Source organism: Triturus cristatus, chromosome 1_1 (genome assembly GCF_964204655.1).
Source record: "Triturus cristatus chromosome 1_1, aTriCri1.1, whole genome shotgun sequence".
Taxonomy (NCBI): Eukaryota; Metazoa; Chordata; class Amphibia; order Caudata; family Salamandridae; genus Triturus; species Triturus cristatus.
Window position 1 is genome coordinate 5842403 of NC_140579.1, and position 21581 is coordinate 5863983.

General features: G+C 46.7%; 1 protein-coding gene across 1 annotated transcript in view; it reads left to right on the forward strand.

Moving 5' to 3' along the window:
• The window catches only part of LOC146869086 (E3 ubiquitin-protein ligase TRIM39-like), a 111954-nt gene that overhangs the window by 65930 nt on the left and 24443 nt on the right, over positions 1 to 21581 (forward strand). The window contains exons 2-4 of the mRNA XM_085599716.1: positions 1124 to 1219; positions 6313 to 6543; positions 17572 to 17594. Coding sequence (XP_085455842.1) covers positions 1124 to 1219; positions 6313 to 6543; positions 17572 to 17594 — 350 coding nt within the window. The remainder of the gene's footprint in view (positions 1 to 1123; positions 1220 to 6312; positions 6544 to 17571; positions 17595 to 21581) is intronic.

Consider the following 21581-nt stretch of genomic DNA (forward strand, 5'->3'; position numbering starts at 1 on the left):
CGGTCCAGTTGAGGATGGAAAGGAAGTCGGCCCAGTTGAGGACGGAGAGGTGGTCGGTCCAGTTGAGGATGGAAAGGAGGTCGGTCCTGTTGAGGATGGAAAGGTGGTCTGTCCAGTTGAGGATGGAAAGGTGGTCAGTCCAGTCGAGGGCTATAGTTGTGTAGCCGCAGATATTGGGAGATGCTGATAGAAAGAGGCCTGGTGTGTTGACTTTGTGTTGGGTTATTGATGAGCTGTTTCATTTCCAGTGTCTTTAGAAGTGTGTAGAATGCGTCCTTCATGTATTTTGTGTTGGAGGTGGAAGTCTTCGAAGAATGTGTGGTGGCTGCGTTGAATGGAGGCCGTTAGTGTATACCGAGGACGCTGTTTTGGAGATTGATAGAGGTCAATAGCAGGAGAGGAGCTTGAAAGAGTTGGGTCTTGTAGAATTACTAACAGTGAGGGTCAGAGTGTCCTGTGTGTGACTGTAAACCTCCCTCGTCCTGGTTTGAGTGTGTGATCTATGTATGGAAGCATTTAATTTTAGGGATGAGGACGCATAGGATGTGCGTGAAGGAGGGTGTGAACCAGGCTGGAGGTTGAAACTAGGTTGTATCACTGCACAGTATGCATTAATGAACATCAGTCAAGAAATGCACATATAATGTACCTTTTTCCATTCTTTTAGCCAAAAATGCTTCCTGTTTATTCTTGGTATATGGGCTGCACACATGGTTATTGCACTTATAAAAATGTGTTAGATTAGATATTTTCACTTGTGTTGTTCTAAAATATGTCATAATGTCTCTAGGACAAAGTTTGTTTTTTAAAGTAGTGCCAAGTCTAAATCTTTCCATGCAGTTAGGCTCAAATTGAGCACAGTGTCTTTCTAGGCAAGAACAGGACCAAAGAAGTGACACCGTTGTCTGTGTCCTTGTCTGTGACACTGGCGCTGGTGCTCACAACCCTGATATGTGCGACTGGTACTTACAATCTGCGTATGTGTGGCTGGTACTTACAATATTAATGTATGAGTGGTATATACAGTCCGGGCACGTGTGGCAGATACTGTAGTGACTCTTTTTTGTGAGTAAGACCGCACTCTACAAATATACACTTATTTCTTGCAATCTCATCCCTGCAGGTAAAACTTCAAGAGTGGCGGCGTCTTCTGAAGAAAGAGGAGGAATATATTCTGGAGTCTAAAGTCAAGGAGGAGGAACAATATAAAACCATGAGGGTGAGAGGCTGCAGTGAGTGCTGTGTCGGTGTGTGTCTATATGTGTCTGTGCCCATGTGTTTGTGGTAACACAGGGAGGCTGATGAGTCGCCCTACAGACTGGGTCATGGTCCCCACCAAATAAATATACTGACCGGAGTCACTGTGCTTGGATATTGGGGCTGAAATCAGCCCAGGGCTTGTCCTAAAATAAATAAAAACAAGAATTACTCTTCTGACTTTAAGGTAATACTTACATACTGGTGTGTGTTTAGTGTATGTGTGCACAGATATCACATTAACTGGCTGTGAGTATATACCAGCGTGTGTGTTTGTGTGTGCACGCGTATGTGTGAGCGTGCATATTCATGCTTAGGTGTACGTGTTTAATTATGTATTCATGTATGGATGGTCCTGGAGTTATTCATGGTAGTGCATGCATGTCTACTCATCTCTGTGTTTGTGTGTTATTGGGGGCATGAACGAGTGTTTCTGTGTGTCTTCGTATGCATGTATGTATTTTGAGTCATAGAGTATCCAGATGCATGTGCTCATATCTGTACATGTGTATAATACATCAGTGAGATTACATATGCATCTCTGTGTGAATATGTGTATGTATGGGTGTGCCTATGTGAGAGTGTGAATCTGCTGGGTTTGTGTATACACAGTCTGGAGCTATTCATCTGTGAATGTGTACTACTGAGGTCATTTGCCTCTGGTGTCCTGGGATATGGCTCGAAACTGGGTCAAGGACATCCCTCTCTGGACTTGACTCCCAGGATAGCGAGGTCGAGCAGTCAAAGGCTTCTCACGGAGGCAGAGTGCGGGGCAGGCATTCAGAACTCAACAGTCAACCAACAGACACAATAATGTTATGTCCAGCCCTGTTCCTAAGAAATAAAGTCCTTTAAGCCCAAATAAAGGGAAACACCACACAGTTCAATAAAGATACAGTTGCAGGGTTGCAATGTACAATTCCCCAAAAAGCACCCCCTCTGGTGCCCTTCTCCCTCTGTAGAATTTTGAATGTCTGTGGTCTCTTGTATGTTCTCAGTGCCGGCATACCCTTGTAGGTGATTAGCCGTGTTCTATAAATCCTGTTTGATTGATGTCATAGGGCATAGGGTTTATTCAAGCACAGACTCGGTTCGCTCTGGGTCACTCCACTTGCTGCTGCGTAGATCAGTTCAATGGCTTTTGCCTCAAAGAGTTCACACGGGCAAAAACTATATCGCTCAGACTGCAGATTTCTCTGCCCTGCTATACCTGCTCTGCGGTGGCGTGCTCGGAGTGCCCATTCCTGTATCAGCGGAGTCAGCTACGCGGATCTGTAGGGAAGCCTCATTTGGGACAAAGACTGCTGGTGATAATCAGTTCAGCAGGCCTGCACGGCGACACTCGTCATAGACCGCTGTGGCCTCTAAGGCCCGTTGCCCACAGATACTCGCTCTTAGCAGTTGCAGCCTCAGGGTCTAGTATTCAGCGGATGGTCATCATTGGCAGTTGCAGCCTCAGGGTCTAGTATTCAGCGGATGGTCATCATTGGCAGTTGCAGCTTCCCAGGCCGGATCAGTGCTTTCCATCAACGTTGCTGGTGGTTCTTCTTGGGCAGGTATGATACCAGGCAGCAGCAGGCACTTATCAGGGCATCGTACGACCCAATGGTGATTCTCACTTGAATGATTCGGCGCTGCTCCGGGAGATCCCACACAACACAGATAACTCTTGTCCTCTCTCTGACCGGCAGTCACTTTCTCTGGATGTTTCTCATTTCGAAAATATGCTGGGCTTCTCTCCTTGACAGGCAGTACTCTATCAGCACGTGACACTCTCCTTCCCTCTCTGACAGGCAGGTTCCTAGGTGCTAGGCAGGTCCTCAGCTCTTCCTGAAAGTGATGCAGGCTCCTAGGTGCTAGACAGATCCTCAGCGCTTCCTGAAAGTGATGCAGGCTCCTAGGTGCTAGGCAGGTCCTCAGCTCTTCCTGAAAGTGATGCAGGCTCCTAGGTGCTAGGCAGGTCCTCCACTCTTCCTCAATGTGATGCAGGCTCCTAGGTGCTAGGCAGGTCCTCAGAGCTTCCTGAAAGTGATGCAGGCTCCTGGGTGCTAGGAAGATCCTCGGCTCTTCCTGAAAGTGATGCAGGCTCCTACGTGCCAGGCAGGTCCTCCGCTCTTCCTGAAAGTGATGCAGACTTCAGGTGCTTTTCCCTCAGCTCTGGGAGACGGTCTGTTGTGCAGACACCAGCCCTGGTCACACAGCGATCCGAGTACAGTACAAAGCACTCCCGTCCTTGGTCAAGATGATCTCGAAAGCGGGTGATTTGGGTCCTACTTTATTGTACTCATTTTGGAGATGGTGGAAGCAGATCCGCTCTCAGGCTTTGGAACTGTTTTTTGTTGATTCTTTTTCAAATGTAATATTCAAGCTGTCTCTAAGACACTGTCTTTGTGCAAGGTGATTACACTCATAGGGGGCGGCAAAGATGCTGGTGTCAAGCAGGAGTGTCCAAAACAGAGGCACAATGAAGTGTGAGATCTCTGCCCCTGGCTGTCATCAGCCTTCCTGAAGCAGTAATGAGGGACAAAAGGGCTGGTCCTGCTAAAATAATTCCCGTCCTAACAACAAAAACTGCTGTCCCACCATCACTATTACCATCTACTCAAAGGCAGTGCACAGGAAGAACTAATCAGCAGCGCTTTGCTAGTAAGGACTTAAACTTCAATCCCAAGGGTAGCCCTGTCTCCGTCCTCACTCACTTTAGTGCCTGGATCTCCACCCTCAAGCCACAGGAAGGCAGTCAATGCACTTCCATGTCTTGGAAAGCTGTATCCACCCTCCATCTTGTGCCAGAGGGATACAAAATGGATGCCACTGGCCCCACTACTCAGACTCTCACTATACACAGATTCCTATTACCACACATGTGCTGCACAAGCACTGTACACACGTGCACTGGACAGGCACACGGAAGGTTAGCGCATGGGTCTGGGGCACACACCAAAGCAGTACAATAGACTGCACTACTCATCGGTCATGGAAAGAGGTCGGGTCATAACTAATGATCCACAAAACGTGGTACGCTGCCACCACCACATTAGGTGGCTAACTCAGGACAAGGGAAGTAGTGTCATCTCGGTCATGAGTGCACGCTTGGCGCGCCCCTCCACGTTAGCAAACAGTTTCTGTAACTCCCATTATCAAGGATGGGCCAAGGATTCTGCACAAGTTATAGTAGCGGATTACACGGCCAGGCAAGGTCAGGATACCAGTTTCACATGCAGTCAGGCACTCGCTGCGGGCATACACCCCTGTTTATCATTCTGAAGACATTCCCGTCCTAACATACCCTATCGTACAGATCACGGTCTACCTTCTGTGGCTTTCCCTGGTGCAGGACATTAACTACCCAATCACGCTCTGTGACTCAGTTGGTAGAATTTTCACATCGCCAACAGATCCCCCAACTCCCTGTCCTGATGAAGACCGCTACAGAGGTCCACAAAGGGTAGAAACACTGTGTCCAGAACATGACGGAGAACTATGGTTGGCATTGGCAGTCGCCCCTTACCCTATTGCAGGACATTATTTGTCCAGTCACTCTCTAGGATGCACATTGTGAACAGGTCCTGAAGCTGGGAACCCTGTCCTGACGAAGACCCTTATAGGCCCACAGAGGGTAGAAACAACAAGGAAGAGGACTCTGAATTCAAAATTGACTATGAGAGGGGATTCCTTTAAATCAACAGTGAAGCATATAATTGATATGCCCCCCCCCCCCCCGCTGATGTCACAAAAGACCTTTCCTTCATCTTGAGCGGGTTAAAGGCTCCTGCATTGTATCAAACTCACAGAACGTTAGTTAATCATGGTAGTGATGAGGTATACGTCTCTCAATTTAATAACATAAACTTTCATTATTACAATTCTGTATGCAACATATATGCCAATAATATGAAAAACTTAGCAAAATATGCTGCTTATTTAGATTTGTCATGGTTCACACCTTTAAATATCTCTAAAACAATTAATGCAAACGTGTTGTTTCCTTAGAGACTATGACTGATCCGTGTTTCTTCAGCAATTTCATTAGGATGACTTAATTGGCACTACCTGTATACTAGTGCCCAGCACAGGAGCAGAACCCTCTACCTGTATATAAGTGACACATCACAGAAGCACAACCCTCTTACTGTATACTAGTGATACACCACAGGAGTGACATACCTCACCTGATAACACACAGGCTCCTAGCTACAGTGTGACATACCTCACCTGACAACACACAGGCTCCAGCTCTAAGCTGCAGTGTGACATACCTTACCTGATAACACACAGGCTCCTGCTCTAAGCTACTGTGTGACATACCTCACCTGATAACACACAGGCTCCTGCTCTAAGCCACAGTGTGATGTACCTCATCTGATAACACACAGGCTCCTGCTCCTAGCTACAGTGTGACTTACCTCACCTGACAACACACAGGCTCCAGCTCTAAGCTACAGTGTGACATACCTCACCTCCATTCAATAACAGAATACGCATCATTTTTTTATGATTCTGAACGGGAAATAACCACACCAGTGATTCCCCCTCACTCTGTATGAGAGCCTTAGTAGGACACACCCTCTGCGTCTCCTTCTGAGCGAACATTTCCAGTGTCCTGGCAGGACAGGGGCAGCATGCACACCACCTACATCCTCTCTTTCATCCTAAGGGCTCAAACTTCCTGCCCCCCCCCCATTTAAATTCATTTGTGCTAGTCACATCCACTCACACTTGACTTCAGCCAGTCTCCACTCAGCCTGTCTCTGGGTCTTTGACTGTCTCTGCCTGTGGTGGGTTCACTTCTTTGCACTTTCTTTATGGATCTAACTTCTCTGCAGCCTCACAAATTCTGACCTCCCCACAGTTTGTGAGGTGTCTGAGGACAGGGGGAGGGCAGGACTGGGAGAAGGATGTAAGACAGTAAAAGTGAAGGTAGTAAGAGGCTGCAGTTCAGAAATTGGGAGAAGCACGCTAGTGTTCTGATTTTTTAAAGTAGCTATTAACCCCTCCACCCTCCCCCTGAACTTTTTAATATCTAACCAGCTTTTGTGTCTTTGCTTATGACAGGACAAGTTAAGAACTGAGAAGAATAAAATTGAATCTGGGTTTGAAAAACTGCGGCAACTCCTGAAAGAACACGAGCAAACACTTTGTGAAAAACTGGAGGAGATGGAGAAGAAAATTACCATGGTAGAAAATGCAAATATCACTAAACTGTCCAATCAAATCACCTCTCTCAACGCCCTGATAACAGCAATGGAAAAGAAGTGTGAAGAGCCAGCGTGGGAACTCCTGAAGGTGAGATATCAATCAATCAATCAATCTACTTGGATCTGTAGAGCACGGCTAATCCCCCGTGAGGGTATCCATGCACTGGGCTCTTGCTGGGATCAGTTGAAAAGCCAGGTCTCGATTCCTTTTCTGAATTCAGGGAGAGAGGATGATGTTCGGAGGTGCAGGGGAGGTCGTTCCAGGACTTTGCAGTGAGGTAGGAGAAGGAACATCCTCCACTGTTGCTTCGGTGGATGTGGAGAGTGTGAGTGAGGGCGAGGCAGGTGAAGGGCAGGTGTCTGGAGGGTTGGTGGAAGTTCAGGCGTTGGTTGATGTATACTGGTCCTTGGTCGTGGGTGGCCTCATAGGCGTCGGTCAACATCTTGAATTGGGATCTTTCCTGGATGGGGATCCAGTGGAGGTTCCCTAGTTGGGGGGTGATATGGTTCCTCCCGGGGAGGTCCAGGATGAGTCTGGCAGGTGAGTTCAGTATCGTCTGGAATCCATTCAGGAGTTGGATGATGAGTCCTGCGTAGAGAGCGTTGTCGTAGTCCAGCCAGCTGGTGACTAGAACTTGAGTGACAGCTTACCTGGTGTTGATGGGGAGCCATCTGAAGATCTTTTGGAGCATGTGGAGGGTGAGGAATCAGGCGGAGGAGACTGCATTGATCTAGTCTTTCATGGTGTGTTTGCTGTCCAGGATGATGCCGAGGTTGCGTGTGTGGTCTGTCGGTGTGGGTGTGGGTGTGCGTCTGAGTTAGGAGGGCCATCAGGTGTCGTTCCACAGGGAGGTGTTATTCCCAGAATATCAGCACTTCCGTCTTATCCATGTTGAGCTTCAGGCAGTTGGTCTTCATCCAGTCGGTGACGCTCGTCATGCAGTTGTGGGAGTTGGCCCTGGTGGTGGAAGGATTTTCTGTGAGCGAGAGGATGAGCAGGGCATCGTCTGTGTAGGATATGAAGTTGAGGCCGTGGGTTCTGACGATGTCGGCCAAAGGCGTCATGTACGTGTTGAACAGGGTGGGGCTGATTGAGCAGATTATGCTCTTGGGTTTCGAAGCGGAGGGTGGTTGGCAGATCTTTTGGGTTCGTCCTGTGAGGAAGGATGTGATCCATTTGAGGGCGTCTCCCTGGATCCGTATTTGGCGGATTCTTTTGATGAGGGTGTGGTGAGATACGATGTCGAACGCTGCTGAGAGGTTGATAGGGATCACGTCCGCTCTCTCCCCACGGTTGAGGAGGGACCTACTGTCATCGGTGGCGGTGATCAGGGCCGTCTCTGTGCTGTGGTGGGCGTGGAAGCCAGTTTGGGAGGTGTCCAGCAGATTGCTGCTCTCCAGGTGCTCGTGAGTTGGTGATTGATCCCCTTCTCAGGGACTTTGGCTGGGAAGGGGAGCAGAGAGATGGGGCGGTAGTTCTTGAGTTTGCTGGGGTCGGCGGAGGGTATCTTGAGGAGCGGTCTGACCTCTGCATGTTTCCATTGATCAGTAAAGGTGGCTGTGCTGATGAATGCGTTGAGAATAGAGGTGGTGGGGGCAGGGGTCTGTGGGTGCTCCAGAGTGGATGGAGTTCATGGTGGCTGTGGTGCTCTGTGTGGTGAGCGGATGGTTGGGTGTGGCATCAGTTGACATGAGGAGGCTGTAGAGGTCGTTGTTAATGCAACACACCATGCAATTCCAGTGACCGTAATTAACATGGAAATGAAAGAGCAAATTGTGAAAAAAGCCGAGCCAGCATCTTAGAGAATTTAAAAAAAAAAACAAATTCCTCCTTTTCTAAGAAGTTTGAAAATATTTCTGTTCTAAAGCAGTTAATTTTTTCCTGAGACAGATGACCACTTACGTTTGCGTTCACCGATCTTTTGTTAGGGTGAACAGCTATATAACTAGGCATTTGGAATAAGTAGTGAAAAGCTCACTGTTTTTTCCGCCCCAGATAAAGATTGCCACAGAAAACGCTTTAGTTTGAAGAAGAGTGACAATTTTATATCGCAGGTAACCCTTGGTCATTTCAGCGTGTGACATGAATGTCTGCAAATTGCTGCCCGGCAGCAAAAGAAATTTGATTTATAACTGGATTCTCATGAAACCGTGAAAGGCAATTAAATTCCTCACCAATTTGGCTTAGGGTGGGACTAGAGGTATAAACCTCCTTATTGTGGTCATACGCTGTCACTTTTGACAGTGATGCTCTGATCAAATAGGTTGATTAGTTTACAACCCAGAAGCTTCATACGAAATAGCTCCATGGAAAGGGCATTAGATGAGGGTGACAGAGAGCATCCAGGATATCCCTCCAAGGGGGAAGTAGAGCATCTCCCTGAGGGTGACAGAGAGCATCCAGAACATCCCACCGAGGGAGACTGAGAGCATCGCCCCCGAGGGCGACGGGGAGCATCCCTTCGAGGGCGACGGGGAGGATCCCTTCGAGGGCAACGGGGAGCATCCCTTCGAGGGCCAAAGGGAACATCCCTCCGAGGGCGGCAGAGATCATCCCTCTCTGGTTCCACAACCAGTTCTGAAACAGTCTAAGTTGAAGTAGTTTATAATGACCATGACCTGTCAATGTTGCTATAAACATGTAATTTACCAGTTAATCCAGGCACAAGTTCAAAGGCCATTTCTGCTTTTAGCAAAATAATAGATAGTAGAGCTATGTTTCCCTGTGTGACCAATTTGGGAATCAAGTCCACCATCAATGTAGATAATGTTTGTCCCATAGTTCTCTGTCAGTGATTAGAAATGAAATGGGTCCAGTAAGACCCACAGTCCAAGGGAGGGTCATCCTTCTCACAAGAGAGGACCACTCTTGCCCCCTGCTAGAATGATGGACCCGGACCCAGTGATATGACCTTGCGACTCAGTCTAGGCTGCTGTCCCGTGACCTTTTGTGGTAGCCTCTCTTACAGTTACAGGAAGATGACTCCTGACCTGCTGATGAACCTCTTGTGTCAGTTGAGGACGATGGCCCATGACCTGTTGATGAACTCAAACGGTCCTATATGTTTGGGTTATCTGATGATCGTGGTCCTGCGCTTGCCACTTCCCACTAAGTAAGTAATTCTGCTATCTTAGATTTTCAATTGACCATACACAGATGTGGGGAGAAGTGCCCTACAACAGAAGGCTCCTCTATTCTATAGGCAGCCGACAGCTCCTCTGTTCTATAGGCAGCCGACAGCTCCTCTATTCTATAGGCAGCCGACAGCTCCTCTGTTCTATAGGCAGCCGACAGCTCCTCTATTCAATTGGCAGCTGACAGCTCCTCTGTTCTGTAGGCAGCAGACAGCTCCTCTGTTCTATAGGCAGCCGACAGCTCCTCTGTTCTATAGGCAGCCTACAGCTCCTCTGTTCTATAGGCAGCCGACAGCTCCTCTATTCTATAGGCAGCCGACAGCTCCTCTGTTCTATTGGCAGCCGACAGCTCCTCTGTTCTATAGGCAGCCGACAGCTCCTCTGTTCTATAGGCAGCCGACAGCTCCTCTATTCTATAGGCAGCCGACAGCTCCTCTATTCTATAGGCTGCCTACAGCTCCTCTATTCTATAGGCAGCCTACAGCTCCTCTATTCTATGGGCAGCCGACAGCTCCTCTATTCTATAGGGAGCCGACAGCTCCTCTATTCTATAGGCAGCCTACAGCTCCTCTATTCTATAGGCAGCCTACAGCTCCTCTATTCTATAGGCAGCCTACAGCTCTGCTTGCATGGGTCCTTTCCAGGTTGCCCTCACCTGTAAGGAAGCGGCAGTCAGGGATCCTAGCTCTGGACCTGGTTCAGTGTTTACAACTGTGAACTCCGTGTGCGCTGTAGTTGCTATATTGATTCACAACAAATGACTACACCTTGACGACCACTCTCAGAGGACCAGCATTTGTGATATAATTCTCTGTGACATCAGAGCTTTTGGGAAGAGCTGAACATAAGACTTTCATAGTAATTCATGACCATCAAAGATGTAAATGGTGTTTTAGGTTCGATATGATTCAGAATGTTTCAAAGAAAAATATCTTTCTAGTAAAGATTGACTCTTTTATAACTAAAAAACATATTGTTTCTTATTTACATGTTTCTCTAAAATTCGAAGCTATTTATCTCCATCAGTGCTTTGTGGGTCTTGACTCTGGTCAAAGAGACTCCTGGCACAGTGACCCGGGTTTCTTACCAGTATTTGTCCTAGTTTCTTTAGATGTAGATGAAAATTCAAGAGCTCTATCTCTGGAGCTGGCTTCAGGGAGTTCTGACATTTTATTTATTAGCACGGACTGGTCGGGTTAAAGTCTTTGTCACTCAATCTTGGCAGGAAGAGAGAGTGGAGCTGTGTGTGCTGTGACAGAGGAATCTGAGGCAAAGGCTCAGAAGAGAGGCCTTCCCTCCCGGCTGCTACACAGAACTGCATTAACTCTTCTGGGTATGAAGAATGCAGGAAGTGAACAGCGAATGTCCTTCAGAGCATCATTTGTCTCCCTCATTCCTTTCCGTTCACAGAAGTCTGGTCAGCTTCAAAGACCTCAGGAGGTTTCCACAATCTACCTCCCTATCTGGCAGGTCCCTCCATCCTCCATCATATGTACTATTCACACACAGGGGATCCAAAATGGACTCCTATCCCCATACATTAAATCACAATAGATGCACTCCAAGCTCATCCAAATGTAGCACGCATGTAACATGCACTCTCTCCATACGTGTCTAGGGGCTATAGATTACAGCATGTAGCTAAATTGTAACAAAGATTTTAGTGTTTGAGGCTCCATTAGGACGACTCGCATCACTGCAGAGGTCCAAATACCTATATTCAAAGCGTGACAGAGTGTTCATGGGTAGAAACCAACTCTCGCTGTGCTCTCAGTGTGTGTGATTTCATTTGTAGGTCTTGTAAAATGTTTGCTCTACGGGTGGAACTCATTCATGATGTATAATATTATATGAAGTTCTCCATGTGCTCGGTCATGTGACACAGATTAGAATATAACAGACAATGCAGTGTCATGTGACCCCATTCAAAATATCACACACTATGTCATGTGGCCTCATTCAGTAAATCCTACACTGCGCTGCTTCATGTGATAACATTCAGAATATCACAGATTGTGTCATTTTAGGCCAGCAGGCTGTGTCATGTAAAATTCATTCATATCACCCACTGCTCTGTCATGTGACCAGGGACATTGATTCTAGGAGTGGGCGGCAAACTCCGCTTCTTTGGCACAGTTTTGCCACATTCCACATGCTTAGAGCACGGAGTTTGGCAAAACTCTGCCTGCTGCCGGCAGAGCAGAGTTTGGCACCCACCCTACCAACACCACTCAAAAATCAATTTGCTCCCAAGAATGCGAATGGGAAAACTAGCTGCTTACGTGGGCTTTGTGCATCTCTGAAACGCCCGAAAGCTGTAAGATGCCTGCACACATCCGTGTCCACACTTTCCAGTTAGAGTCTGAATACTATGCCCTTTAACGGCCTTTAACGTCCTTCAACGTCCCCTTTCATTATGCTGACAGAGCTGAATTCAGAATATAAAACTTCTGCTTCCACCAGTAACGCTGAAGACGGTGCGGAAGTACGGCAGGATTTGCTGTTGCTGTTGTTAGTGTTACAGAGTTGTTACAGAGTGCCATAGCTGTTGGCCTGAGACTGGTTCACCTTCTCTTAATGAATAAGTAAGTGGTCCCCGCTTCCTCCTGATGCAATGCCCCTATAGGCCGCTACTTGCTCACATTGGATACTTTGTATTTTTTGTTATGATCTGCTGGTAAACAATATGCGCAGTTCACACAGCATGTCACAACTTGGACAACAACATCAGAACATTGGAATTCTCTATAGGAGGGTGACACAGGCAGCGGACGTGTGCGGAATAGGTGCACGACTGTCCCTCTTGCAAATCCTGCTCGTTCCACAGTTGTAACTTTTTACTGCATGAAACCGTTGGTGCTACCAGTAATCAGTGTATACCAGGGGTCTCCAACCTTTTCTGTAGAGAGAGCTACTTCTGATCAGTAAAATCATTGTGAGCTACTAAAGGCCGAGCAACTGGTGCATTGCTCCCGGAGTCTGTTGTGCTCTTACATGAAGACACTGGTAGCCATGATGTAGGTTTCAAAGTCTTCTTTATTAGTTCCAGTTCCAGGTAACACCAGACTAGGTTCAGCCATGTACCAGCTCCTACACTAGTCCCTACTTAGGCCCTTGTTACAGCCTTACTGAGCCTCTACTATAGCCCTATCTTAAGCCCTGTCTTAAGCCTCCATTACATCCCCACCAGGAGCAGCCTGCCTAGCTGCTCAGCCCATCTCCAACTGTCATCACTCACCCACACAGGCATTCCATTCATCACAGTCACACCAACATTCCGTTGCCATCTCTCACTCTGGCTGAGCAGCTAGGAAGACCTAGGCTAATTACAATTAAGTAAAACTCAGGATATAACAGAGTCCCCCCCCCCCCCCTAGTACTCCCCAAAAAGGTACCGCTCGCAAGTGGTCCTTAGGCAGAAACCGGAGCCAGGAACCTATTTTACATTTTTCTCATTATTTTAATACAATTCATAATGCTTCCAGTGAGGGTCGTTAGGCGCTGTCCATAGGCCACAGTTGATAGAAGAATAAGTCATTTGTCCAGAATCACAGGATGTCGATCCTACGCTGAGACTCGAATCTAGAGAAAGCTTCACATCCACAGGCGCCGCACTAGCAATGCAGCTAATGCACTTCTGTTTCTAGAGAAAGCTTCAAATGCACAGGCGCCGCACTAGCAAAGCAGCTGATGCACTTCTGTTTCTAGAGAAAGCTTCTCATCCACAGGCGCCGCACTAGCAAAGCAGCTGATGCACTTCTGTTTCTAGAGAAAGCTTCACACCCACAGGCGCCGCACTAGCAAAGCAGCTGATGCACTTCTGTTTCTAGAGAAAGCTTCTCATCCACAGGCGCCGCACTAGCAATGCAGCTGATGCACTTCTGTTTCTAGAGAAAGCTTCACATCCACAGGCGCCGCACTAGCAAAGCAGCTGATGCACTTCTGTTTCTAGAGAAAGCTTCATATCCACAGGCGCCGCACTAGCAAAGCAGCTGATGCACTTCTGTTTCTAGAGAAAGCTTCACATCCACAGGCGCCGCACTAGCAAAGCAGCTGATGCACTTCTGTTTCTAGAGAAAGCTTCTCATCCACAGGCGCCGCACTAGCAATGCAGCTGATGCACTTCTGTTTCTAGAGAAAGCTTCACATCCACAGGCGCCGCACTAGCAAAGCAGCTGATGCACTTCTGTTTCTAGAGATAGCTTCACATCCACAGGCGCCGCACTAGCAAAGCAGCTGATGCACTTCTGTTTCTAGAGAAAGCTTCACATCCACAGGCGCCGCACTAGCAAAGCAGCTGATGCACTTCTGTTTCTAGAGAAAGCTTCAAATCCGCAGGCGCCGCACTAGCAAAGCAGCTGATGCACTTCTGTTTCTAGAGAAAGCTTCACATCCACAGGTGCCGCACTAGCAAAGCAGCTGATGCACTTCTGTTTCTAGAGAAAGCTTCACACCCACAGGCGCTGCACTAGCAAAGCAGCTGATGCACTTCTGTTTCTAGAGAAAGCTTCTCATCCACAGGCGCCGCACTAGCAAAGCAGCTGATGCACTTCTGTTTCTAGAGAAAGCTTCACATCCACAGGCACCACACTAGCAAACCTACATTATTCAAGTGCTGCAGACATAGTCGCAGCACGCGGGGGCTGGCAGAGGCAGTGCACACACATCCAAGACTGCATATCCCACCTTGTATATCAACCAATGAGAAGCGGCCAACATGGACTGGAAGCACACCAGTCACTGATGCTGGTCAGTCTAACACTCCTCATTCAGGACTGATGTTACTCGCCTTGCCCCACCACTCCCCAGCGAAGCTTAATAGACAATGGGAGCAGTTGGTGTGTGCGACAGCAGGCAAGAATGGATAAGAAGCCAAAAAGGCCTAAAAATAAACAAAACTGCAATGACAGAATACAAAAGTGGGGTCAGGCTGCGAGCTACTGATAGGTTGTCGGCAAGCTACCAATAGCTTGCGATCGATTGGTTGCAGACCCCTGCTTTATATGTTTGTTGATTTTCTCCCTCATCATTCTAGATAGTAATTTCATTAAACATTAGCCAACATACGGCCATGGGACGCTTGCTTATTATTGAATATTTATCATCCTGAAGTCCTACTGTAATGAACCAACATACGGCCATGGGACGCTTGCTTATTATTTTAACATTTTACCATCCTGAAGTCATACTTTATTACCGTTTTAGTGCTGCGTGACCTTGTTAGATCATCTTCGAGGTTTCATGGTTCACTTAAATGATGAAGTCTACATTTTACCAATCAGAAAATGTATATTTTTGTGCCTCACTCATCTGGCTTCCCCATGTGATTTTATTTTTCACTCCTCTTTTGTTTATCTCTCGACACCCTTTAATTTCATGGCCCGTTTTCATTATGTTTTTATACCATATTCTGAACATCTTTTCAGGTATCTCTTATGTCTGTTTACCAGGTTAATTTTCTGTCTTGTAAAACATCTTGAGAAAACATTAATCCTGTAAAATAGTTTATTACCATATCCGTTACTTACTCGCAGCGCTTCTCACCCTCGTCTTTGCTACTCTCTGGACTGGGCATGATGATGAGGCGGTAACGGTAGAGCGACTGAAGGGAACGTAGCAAGGGATAGAAAATGACCCATCACTGCGTGGCTTCATAGTAAAGCCATACTCTGATTGGCCATGTCCTTCTGTAAAGCCAAACCTACTGCCTCCAAGACTAGGCCTACTCTTCGCCTCTTGAGCCAATCCAGAAGCTGCTTCACAGCATAAGAGCAGCGTCCGGATTGGCTGGAGCAGGCAAAGCCAGCTCTCCTTAGGATCCAGTGATCCCTGGCTCCCTAACATTGTGCGGGTAGGAGAGGCCTTATGTGCATATGTCGGGATGGTCATAGGAAGACACCCATCCATCCTGACATGCGCACTTACACATCTTTAGACCCAGAAACTCTTCTGGTGACGTCTATAATGATGCCCTGCCCCCCGCCCACTCATACATTGAAAGTCTGCTGCTTGCAATGTGCAGGCGGCCCGCGGCTGTAAAATAAGCACCGTGGCCAGTAATATAAACTTTATAAATGCATATTGGGGTCCAGGGGGCAGCAAATACAGGTGGGCAATGCCCCCATAGATAAACCACAGCTGGGTGGAATTACATCTAGTACATTAGGACTAGAATTTTGTGATTGTTGTCCCAGTATGTCATAGTTTTCCTCCCTTATGCCAAGAAGCATCTCCAATGAGCTAGTGCCAGTATTTTGTCACAGTTACCCCCTATGCCAACAATTGCCTGCCGTGTGCCAGTAGCAGTGGTTTTCACAGGTGCCTGCCCATGCCTACAATTGCCTCCAGTGTGTCAGTAGCAGTGGTTTTCACTGGTGCCTGTCCATGCCAAACATTGCCTGCCGTGTGCCAGTAGCAGTGGTTTTCACAGGTGCCTGCCCATGCCGACAATTGCCTTCAGTGTGTTAGTAGCAGTGGTTTTCACTGGTGCCTGTCCATGCCAAACATTGCCTGCCATGTGCCAGTAGCAGTGGTTTTCACAGGTGCCTGCCCATGCCGACAGTTGCCTCCAGTGTGCCAGTAGCAGTGGTTTTCACAGGTGCCTGCCCATGCCGACAATTGCCTCCAGTGTGCCAGTAGCAGTGGTTTTCACAGGTGCTTCTCATGCTAACAGTTGCCTGCCGTGTGCCAGTAGCAGTGGTTTTCACAGGTGCCTGCCCATGCCTACAATTGCCTCCAGTGTGCCAGTAGCAGTGGTTTTCACAGTTGCCTGTCCATGCCTACAATTGCCTCCAGTGTGCCAGTAGCAGTGGTTTTCACAGGTGCCTGCCCATGCCAGCAATTGCCTCCAGTGTGCCAGCAGTAGAAGTTTTCTATGGGTCCCTCTATAAGCCACAAATTACCTTCAGTATGTAAGGGCCAATGGCAGACTAGCAAGCATTACATCATATTCTCACTCACATTTACTCAACCACACTCAATCATTCATTCTCACTTAGTCTACCTCACTCTCACTCATTCTTACTCTCACTCCAACATACTTACTCATACTCACTTGCTCTATCTGTCATTCTCACACACTCTGTATCACTCATTCTCTCGCCTTCATTCACACTCAATCCAACTCCTACTCACTCATACTTTTTCACTTGTGCACTCACTCTTATTGTCACTCATTCTGACTCTCATGCTCACTGCCACTCATTCTCACTTATTCTCACTCACTACCTTTTAGTGGCTCTCACACACTACCTGTCACTGACACTCACTTTTACTTAGAAACACTCATGCTCACACGTACAAACACTCACAAACACACAACCACACTCCGATCCCCAAGCACGTACCCTACATACACTTAAAAGCATTTTTTTATTTAAGACATCTGCTACAGAAGTTCTCATTTTAGATCCTCGTGCCCCATTTTTTACTACACTAACAGTGAATAGTGATCTATTATTCACAATTAGTTTAATATAATGGCTGAAAACAAAGGGGGAGAACGACTCCCATAAGGGCGAGCGTCCGCTGTGTTCTCGGTACTCATTTTGCTACCTCTGAAGCCAGAGGTCGCACAAGCAGTGCCAGGGGTCACAAGGTGCAAGCCAGGAGTCACAGCTGCGACCCCTGGCAATCCCTAAATGATGCCCATGCATGTGACCCTATTGCGAACATCATACTATGTGTCAGGTGACTCCATTCAGAATATCTGAATGTGCTGTGTTTTTGTGACTCCATTCAGAATTACACTGTGCTTTGTCATGACCATTCCGAAGATCAGTTTCTGTTATATCATGTGACCTCATTGAGAATCCCTCATTCTGTGCTTAGTCATGCGATACCCCAGAATGTGCTGTGTCACGTGACCCCAGTCACTGTTTTTTAATCATTGATAGAAGTGTGTCACTCCTAAAAATACTGTCATATCTTTAACATCTCCTGTGGAAACTGAATTCACTGTGTTTGTTTCTCTGTTTTGCAGGATGTCAGAAGCATCCTAAGCAGGTAAGGCTAGTTTATTATCCTCCTATCAGTGTGTAAGGAGCAGGTCTCACTGCTGCAGTGTGTAAACGCCACTTCTGAGCGCACACAAAGTGTTAGGAAACTTTCAGAGCCTCATAAATTCACTTCACATTCTGAAAAATACCTTTAAGTCCTCAGACTCCCCAGAAAACTTAATTTCTCAATAAACTCCCCTGTGTCATCAGGAAACTCCTGAAATAATTGCAACAAAAATGAGCTGCTGTCCTCACAAAACCTATTTGCATCTTTAAAGCTGAACTGAGGTCCTAAGAAAAGTAACCTGAACACACAGAAAACGCAAGCACATTCTGGAAAGATCTCTTTACGTTTTACTCAAATCAGAGTTGTGCAAAAGTCAACATTTCCTAACTACACAAACACAAATGGTGGCTACGCTCACGACAATTGCTGAACCAATTTTCAGCACTATTGTTGTGGATGTTGGATTATACACATATATCTTCATGTGGGGTAGAGGTGCTACCATGGTACGGCAGACACCCTGCCACCTAGGGTGTGCACCTGCTTAGGACAATGTCCTTGGCAACAAATATACAAAATAATAAGTACTAGAGCACACATAGAAATTCCATTTAATAAAGAAAGTAGTCCTAATGTGAAGTCCATCAAACTATTAGCCCTTTTTTGTGAAGTTATCTTATTCCATTTGTAGTTTCCACAATGTTCGGTTTATATACAAGAAGGAACAGCCAATATCTGGTCTATACGAGCAAAAGCAGCCAACACGTGTTTCGTCCATTGGACCCTTTCAAGGCTGCAGAAAATATACATACATTGGTATAGAACATCATCTCTCATGAAATCTTATACGTAAAATTCATATGTGTCAACCTCAGGTAGCAGTGATGAGGCGAAGGAAAATAGTGACATGAAATTCTATATGCCGGTCACAACGCACTGGGGATATTGTGTAAAAATGCATTGTAGCGTCAGCTCACCCAAAGCCATAAAAAGTGGTACCCATGATAGGTGATGTTGATCGAAAAAAGAGAACCCATGGGGGCCACAGGGAATGCCAGTATATATTATAATACAAGTGAAAAACTAGATTTTGCATGCATTGTGCTCTCTAAGATAGAAATAAATATGTGTATTTGGTGTTCCTTTTTGCATGCAAGGAAAGAATATATATTAGTTGTGAGATTAATAAGAATATAGAATAGCTGCGCGCCCTGTAGTAAGGACAATGTCCAAAAGTAGTCCGATAGATACAGAGAAGATCTTGTCGGAATCTATTTAAAATATATATAAAACTGCATGTATATGCAACCATGCTGAGGAAAATATAGGATTGTGCAGAAAAGTAAAAATCAGTACACCGTAAGGAGAGCAAAGTCTCCTGAGTAGTAAAAAGGGAAGTGCAAATAACAACATATAAAAGAAGACCAGTTTAGAATGAAAACTGGTCACCCAGGTGAAACGAGGGAAGTGATTCCATGTGTAGCGGAATACAATGAAAAGGGCCAATGTACGAATAGTTGTCCCGTGAATTTCCGGATGGAGTATATAATTCCATTTCTAGGGCCTTGAAAAAGTCACTCTTGTCACTGCTTTAAGCAAGCAGATATTCCGGCTATTCAATAGGTTGTGTATGAGTATGTAGCATCCTGTCACGTCCGCAACCCGGCCACTCAGCTGAAACAAGAGCCCCGAGCCACCCATATGGATACCTCTCTGGCATAGGATGAATAAGTGGATGAGTAAAGCGGTCCCCTTCATATTTTGTGGAGTTTCTGGGCTTCTGTCTCCAAAATATGTGTCTCTCGGAGGAGAGCTAAATGAACTCTAATCCGTCTAAGATAGATGTGTGTTCTATACTGTTTCACAAAGGAGTTTAGACCCCTCACATTCCATGTGGCAAATTTAAAATTTCACCCATCTCGTAACATCCCACCCCCCATCGCTCTCCTCCTTCGCAGACACACCTCCCCACACCATTCCCAAAGCCTCGCCGCCCTCACACACAACTGATGCTTCAACAACGATAATAACACCAAACCATATGCGACTCCCATTATACCACCCGGGTAAACACCTTTCAACTTAGCTAGTGTCCTCCCACACATAATGCTACTCCCACCCACCCAAAAACAGTCTCAATTGAACTACAGTGTGTGCACAATCCCTCTATTGGGTATAAACTGGTATTATAGCTTAGGGGCAGAAAACAGTCAGATCTCACCCCAGGGGGCGGCTCGATCAGCAATTCCGCTCCCTGATACCCTGAGGTTTCTCACACTGGTAGTCAGGTAATCAGTTACACCACAGAAAAGTAGAAACAGGCGAAGGTATGGGAGAAAAACAAGAAGTAAAGTATAATAGAGCAAGGGAAAAATGGAGGGTTAGCAGCTTGGTGGGTGAATGACCCGGGGCCTCTATCAGTGTCACCACCTCATCTTATCACACCTCACTTAAAGTCCGTACAACAATGACCGAGTGTCCCAGGGGGAGCCTCAACAAAGAGACTAATCAGTCCCGTCGTACTACTGGGTGGCATTCCCCCTCCAGCCCTCCTGATACCTGTCACGCCAGGGGCAAGTGCAACATCATTCTACAGCACCTTCAGTTTGGTCCATAAATATGTGTCCATATTCGACCATCTGCTCGCTTGGGTGTTCGTGAGTCCCCAACAGATCCGATTCTGTGCTTGAGGAAGCAGCAGAAGTAACTGCCTCAACTAAGGCCCTGGCTGCTTCTCACCCCTGTCATTGTTTTGGTAGGTCCAGAGTACCATCAGATTGCACCACCGTTCTCGCAGCAGATCTGGAACGGCGTCTACGTTGGCTTTGTCTCCTTGCAGGAGCCGAGGGGCCTTCTCCCTGCCACAGTGAATCCCGAGCCCGTCCCGTAGATGTTGAAGGCTGACATTCAGCACTATGGACCTCCAGCCTGTCCCAAGTGTTCTCTGGCATTATGATAAAATGAGAACGTCCATCCCGCAGCACTTGCAGTTTGGCAGGATAAGGCAACATATACTTCAAGCCAATCATTCTTAGCTTTTGTTTGACACTACTAAAGGACTGCCATTGCAATTGGACAGCTCTTGTATAGTCTGGGAATATTTGTATACTGCTATTTACAAATGTCGGGTCTCCATGGCTCCGAACCCCTCATAGTAGTTGTTAGAAATGGGCTTTCTGGCTGTCTAAGGGGTATGCACCAAAGCCAGGCAGAAACCACCACTAGTCAGGGCAAGGAAGTTACACGCCAAAGATAACCCCTGCTCACCCCCTTGGTAGCTTGGCACGAGCAGTCAGGCTTATCCCGGAGGCAATGTGTAAAGCATTTGCGCACGCACCCAGCAACAACATTCCAGGCCCACCACAAAAGAAACTCCACACAAGGTTATATATAAAAATAGCCTTTGTATTATCATAACACATTAGAATAGTACACACCTATTATACACTGTGCCAACTGGCACTGGGCAATATTTACCAGGGATTATGTACACATGGCAGGGCCACATGGACGACTGTCAGAACCATCACAAAGCGAACTTAGTAAAAGTACAGCAGATCATAAACATACAACCTGCAACCACTGGGAATCACTGTTCTTAGCATCAGCCTGTAACATAAACTACTTTATGCCCAGTATCACCTTAGGCGCCAAACGCCTTGTACGCCAACCTCCTCAACATTACCACATTATGCAATTCTCTGACAAGTCTAAACATATTAAACCCTGACCTCCTAAGTATAACTACAGTAGGGAATAACTCTCACTAGCATAAACCATAATATTCAAACCAACCTCATAACGCACATTTAGAGGTATCAACACAGGTGCGTAAATCATTCTACATACATTACATTTCCTAGCACCCAAGAATCACAGTAGGGTCTGGCGCCCTGTAAATCTAACAATCCCCCCCGGCTAACTGGCCATCTCAGAAAGTGGGCTTAAATGCCCTCTGTCCAAAAGTCAGGGCTGCTGCCAATGCAG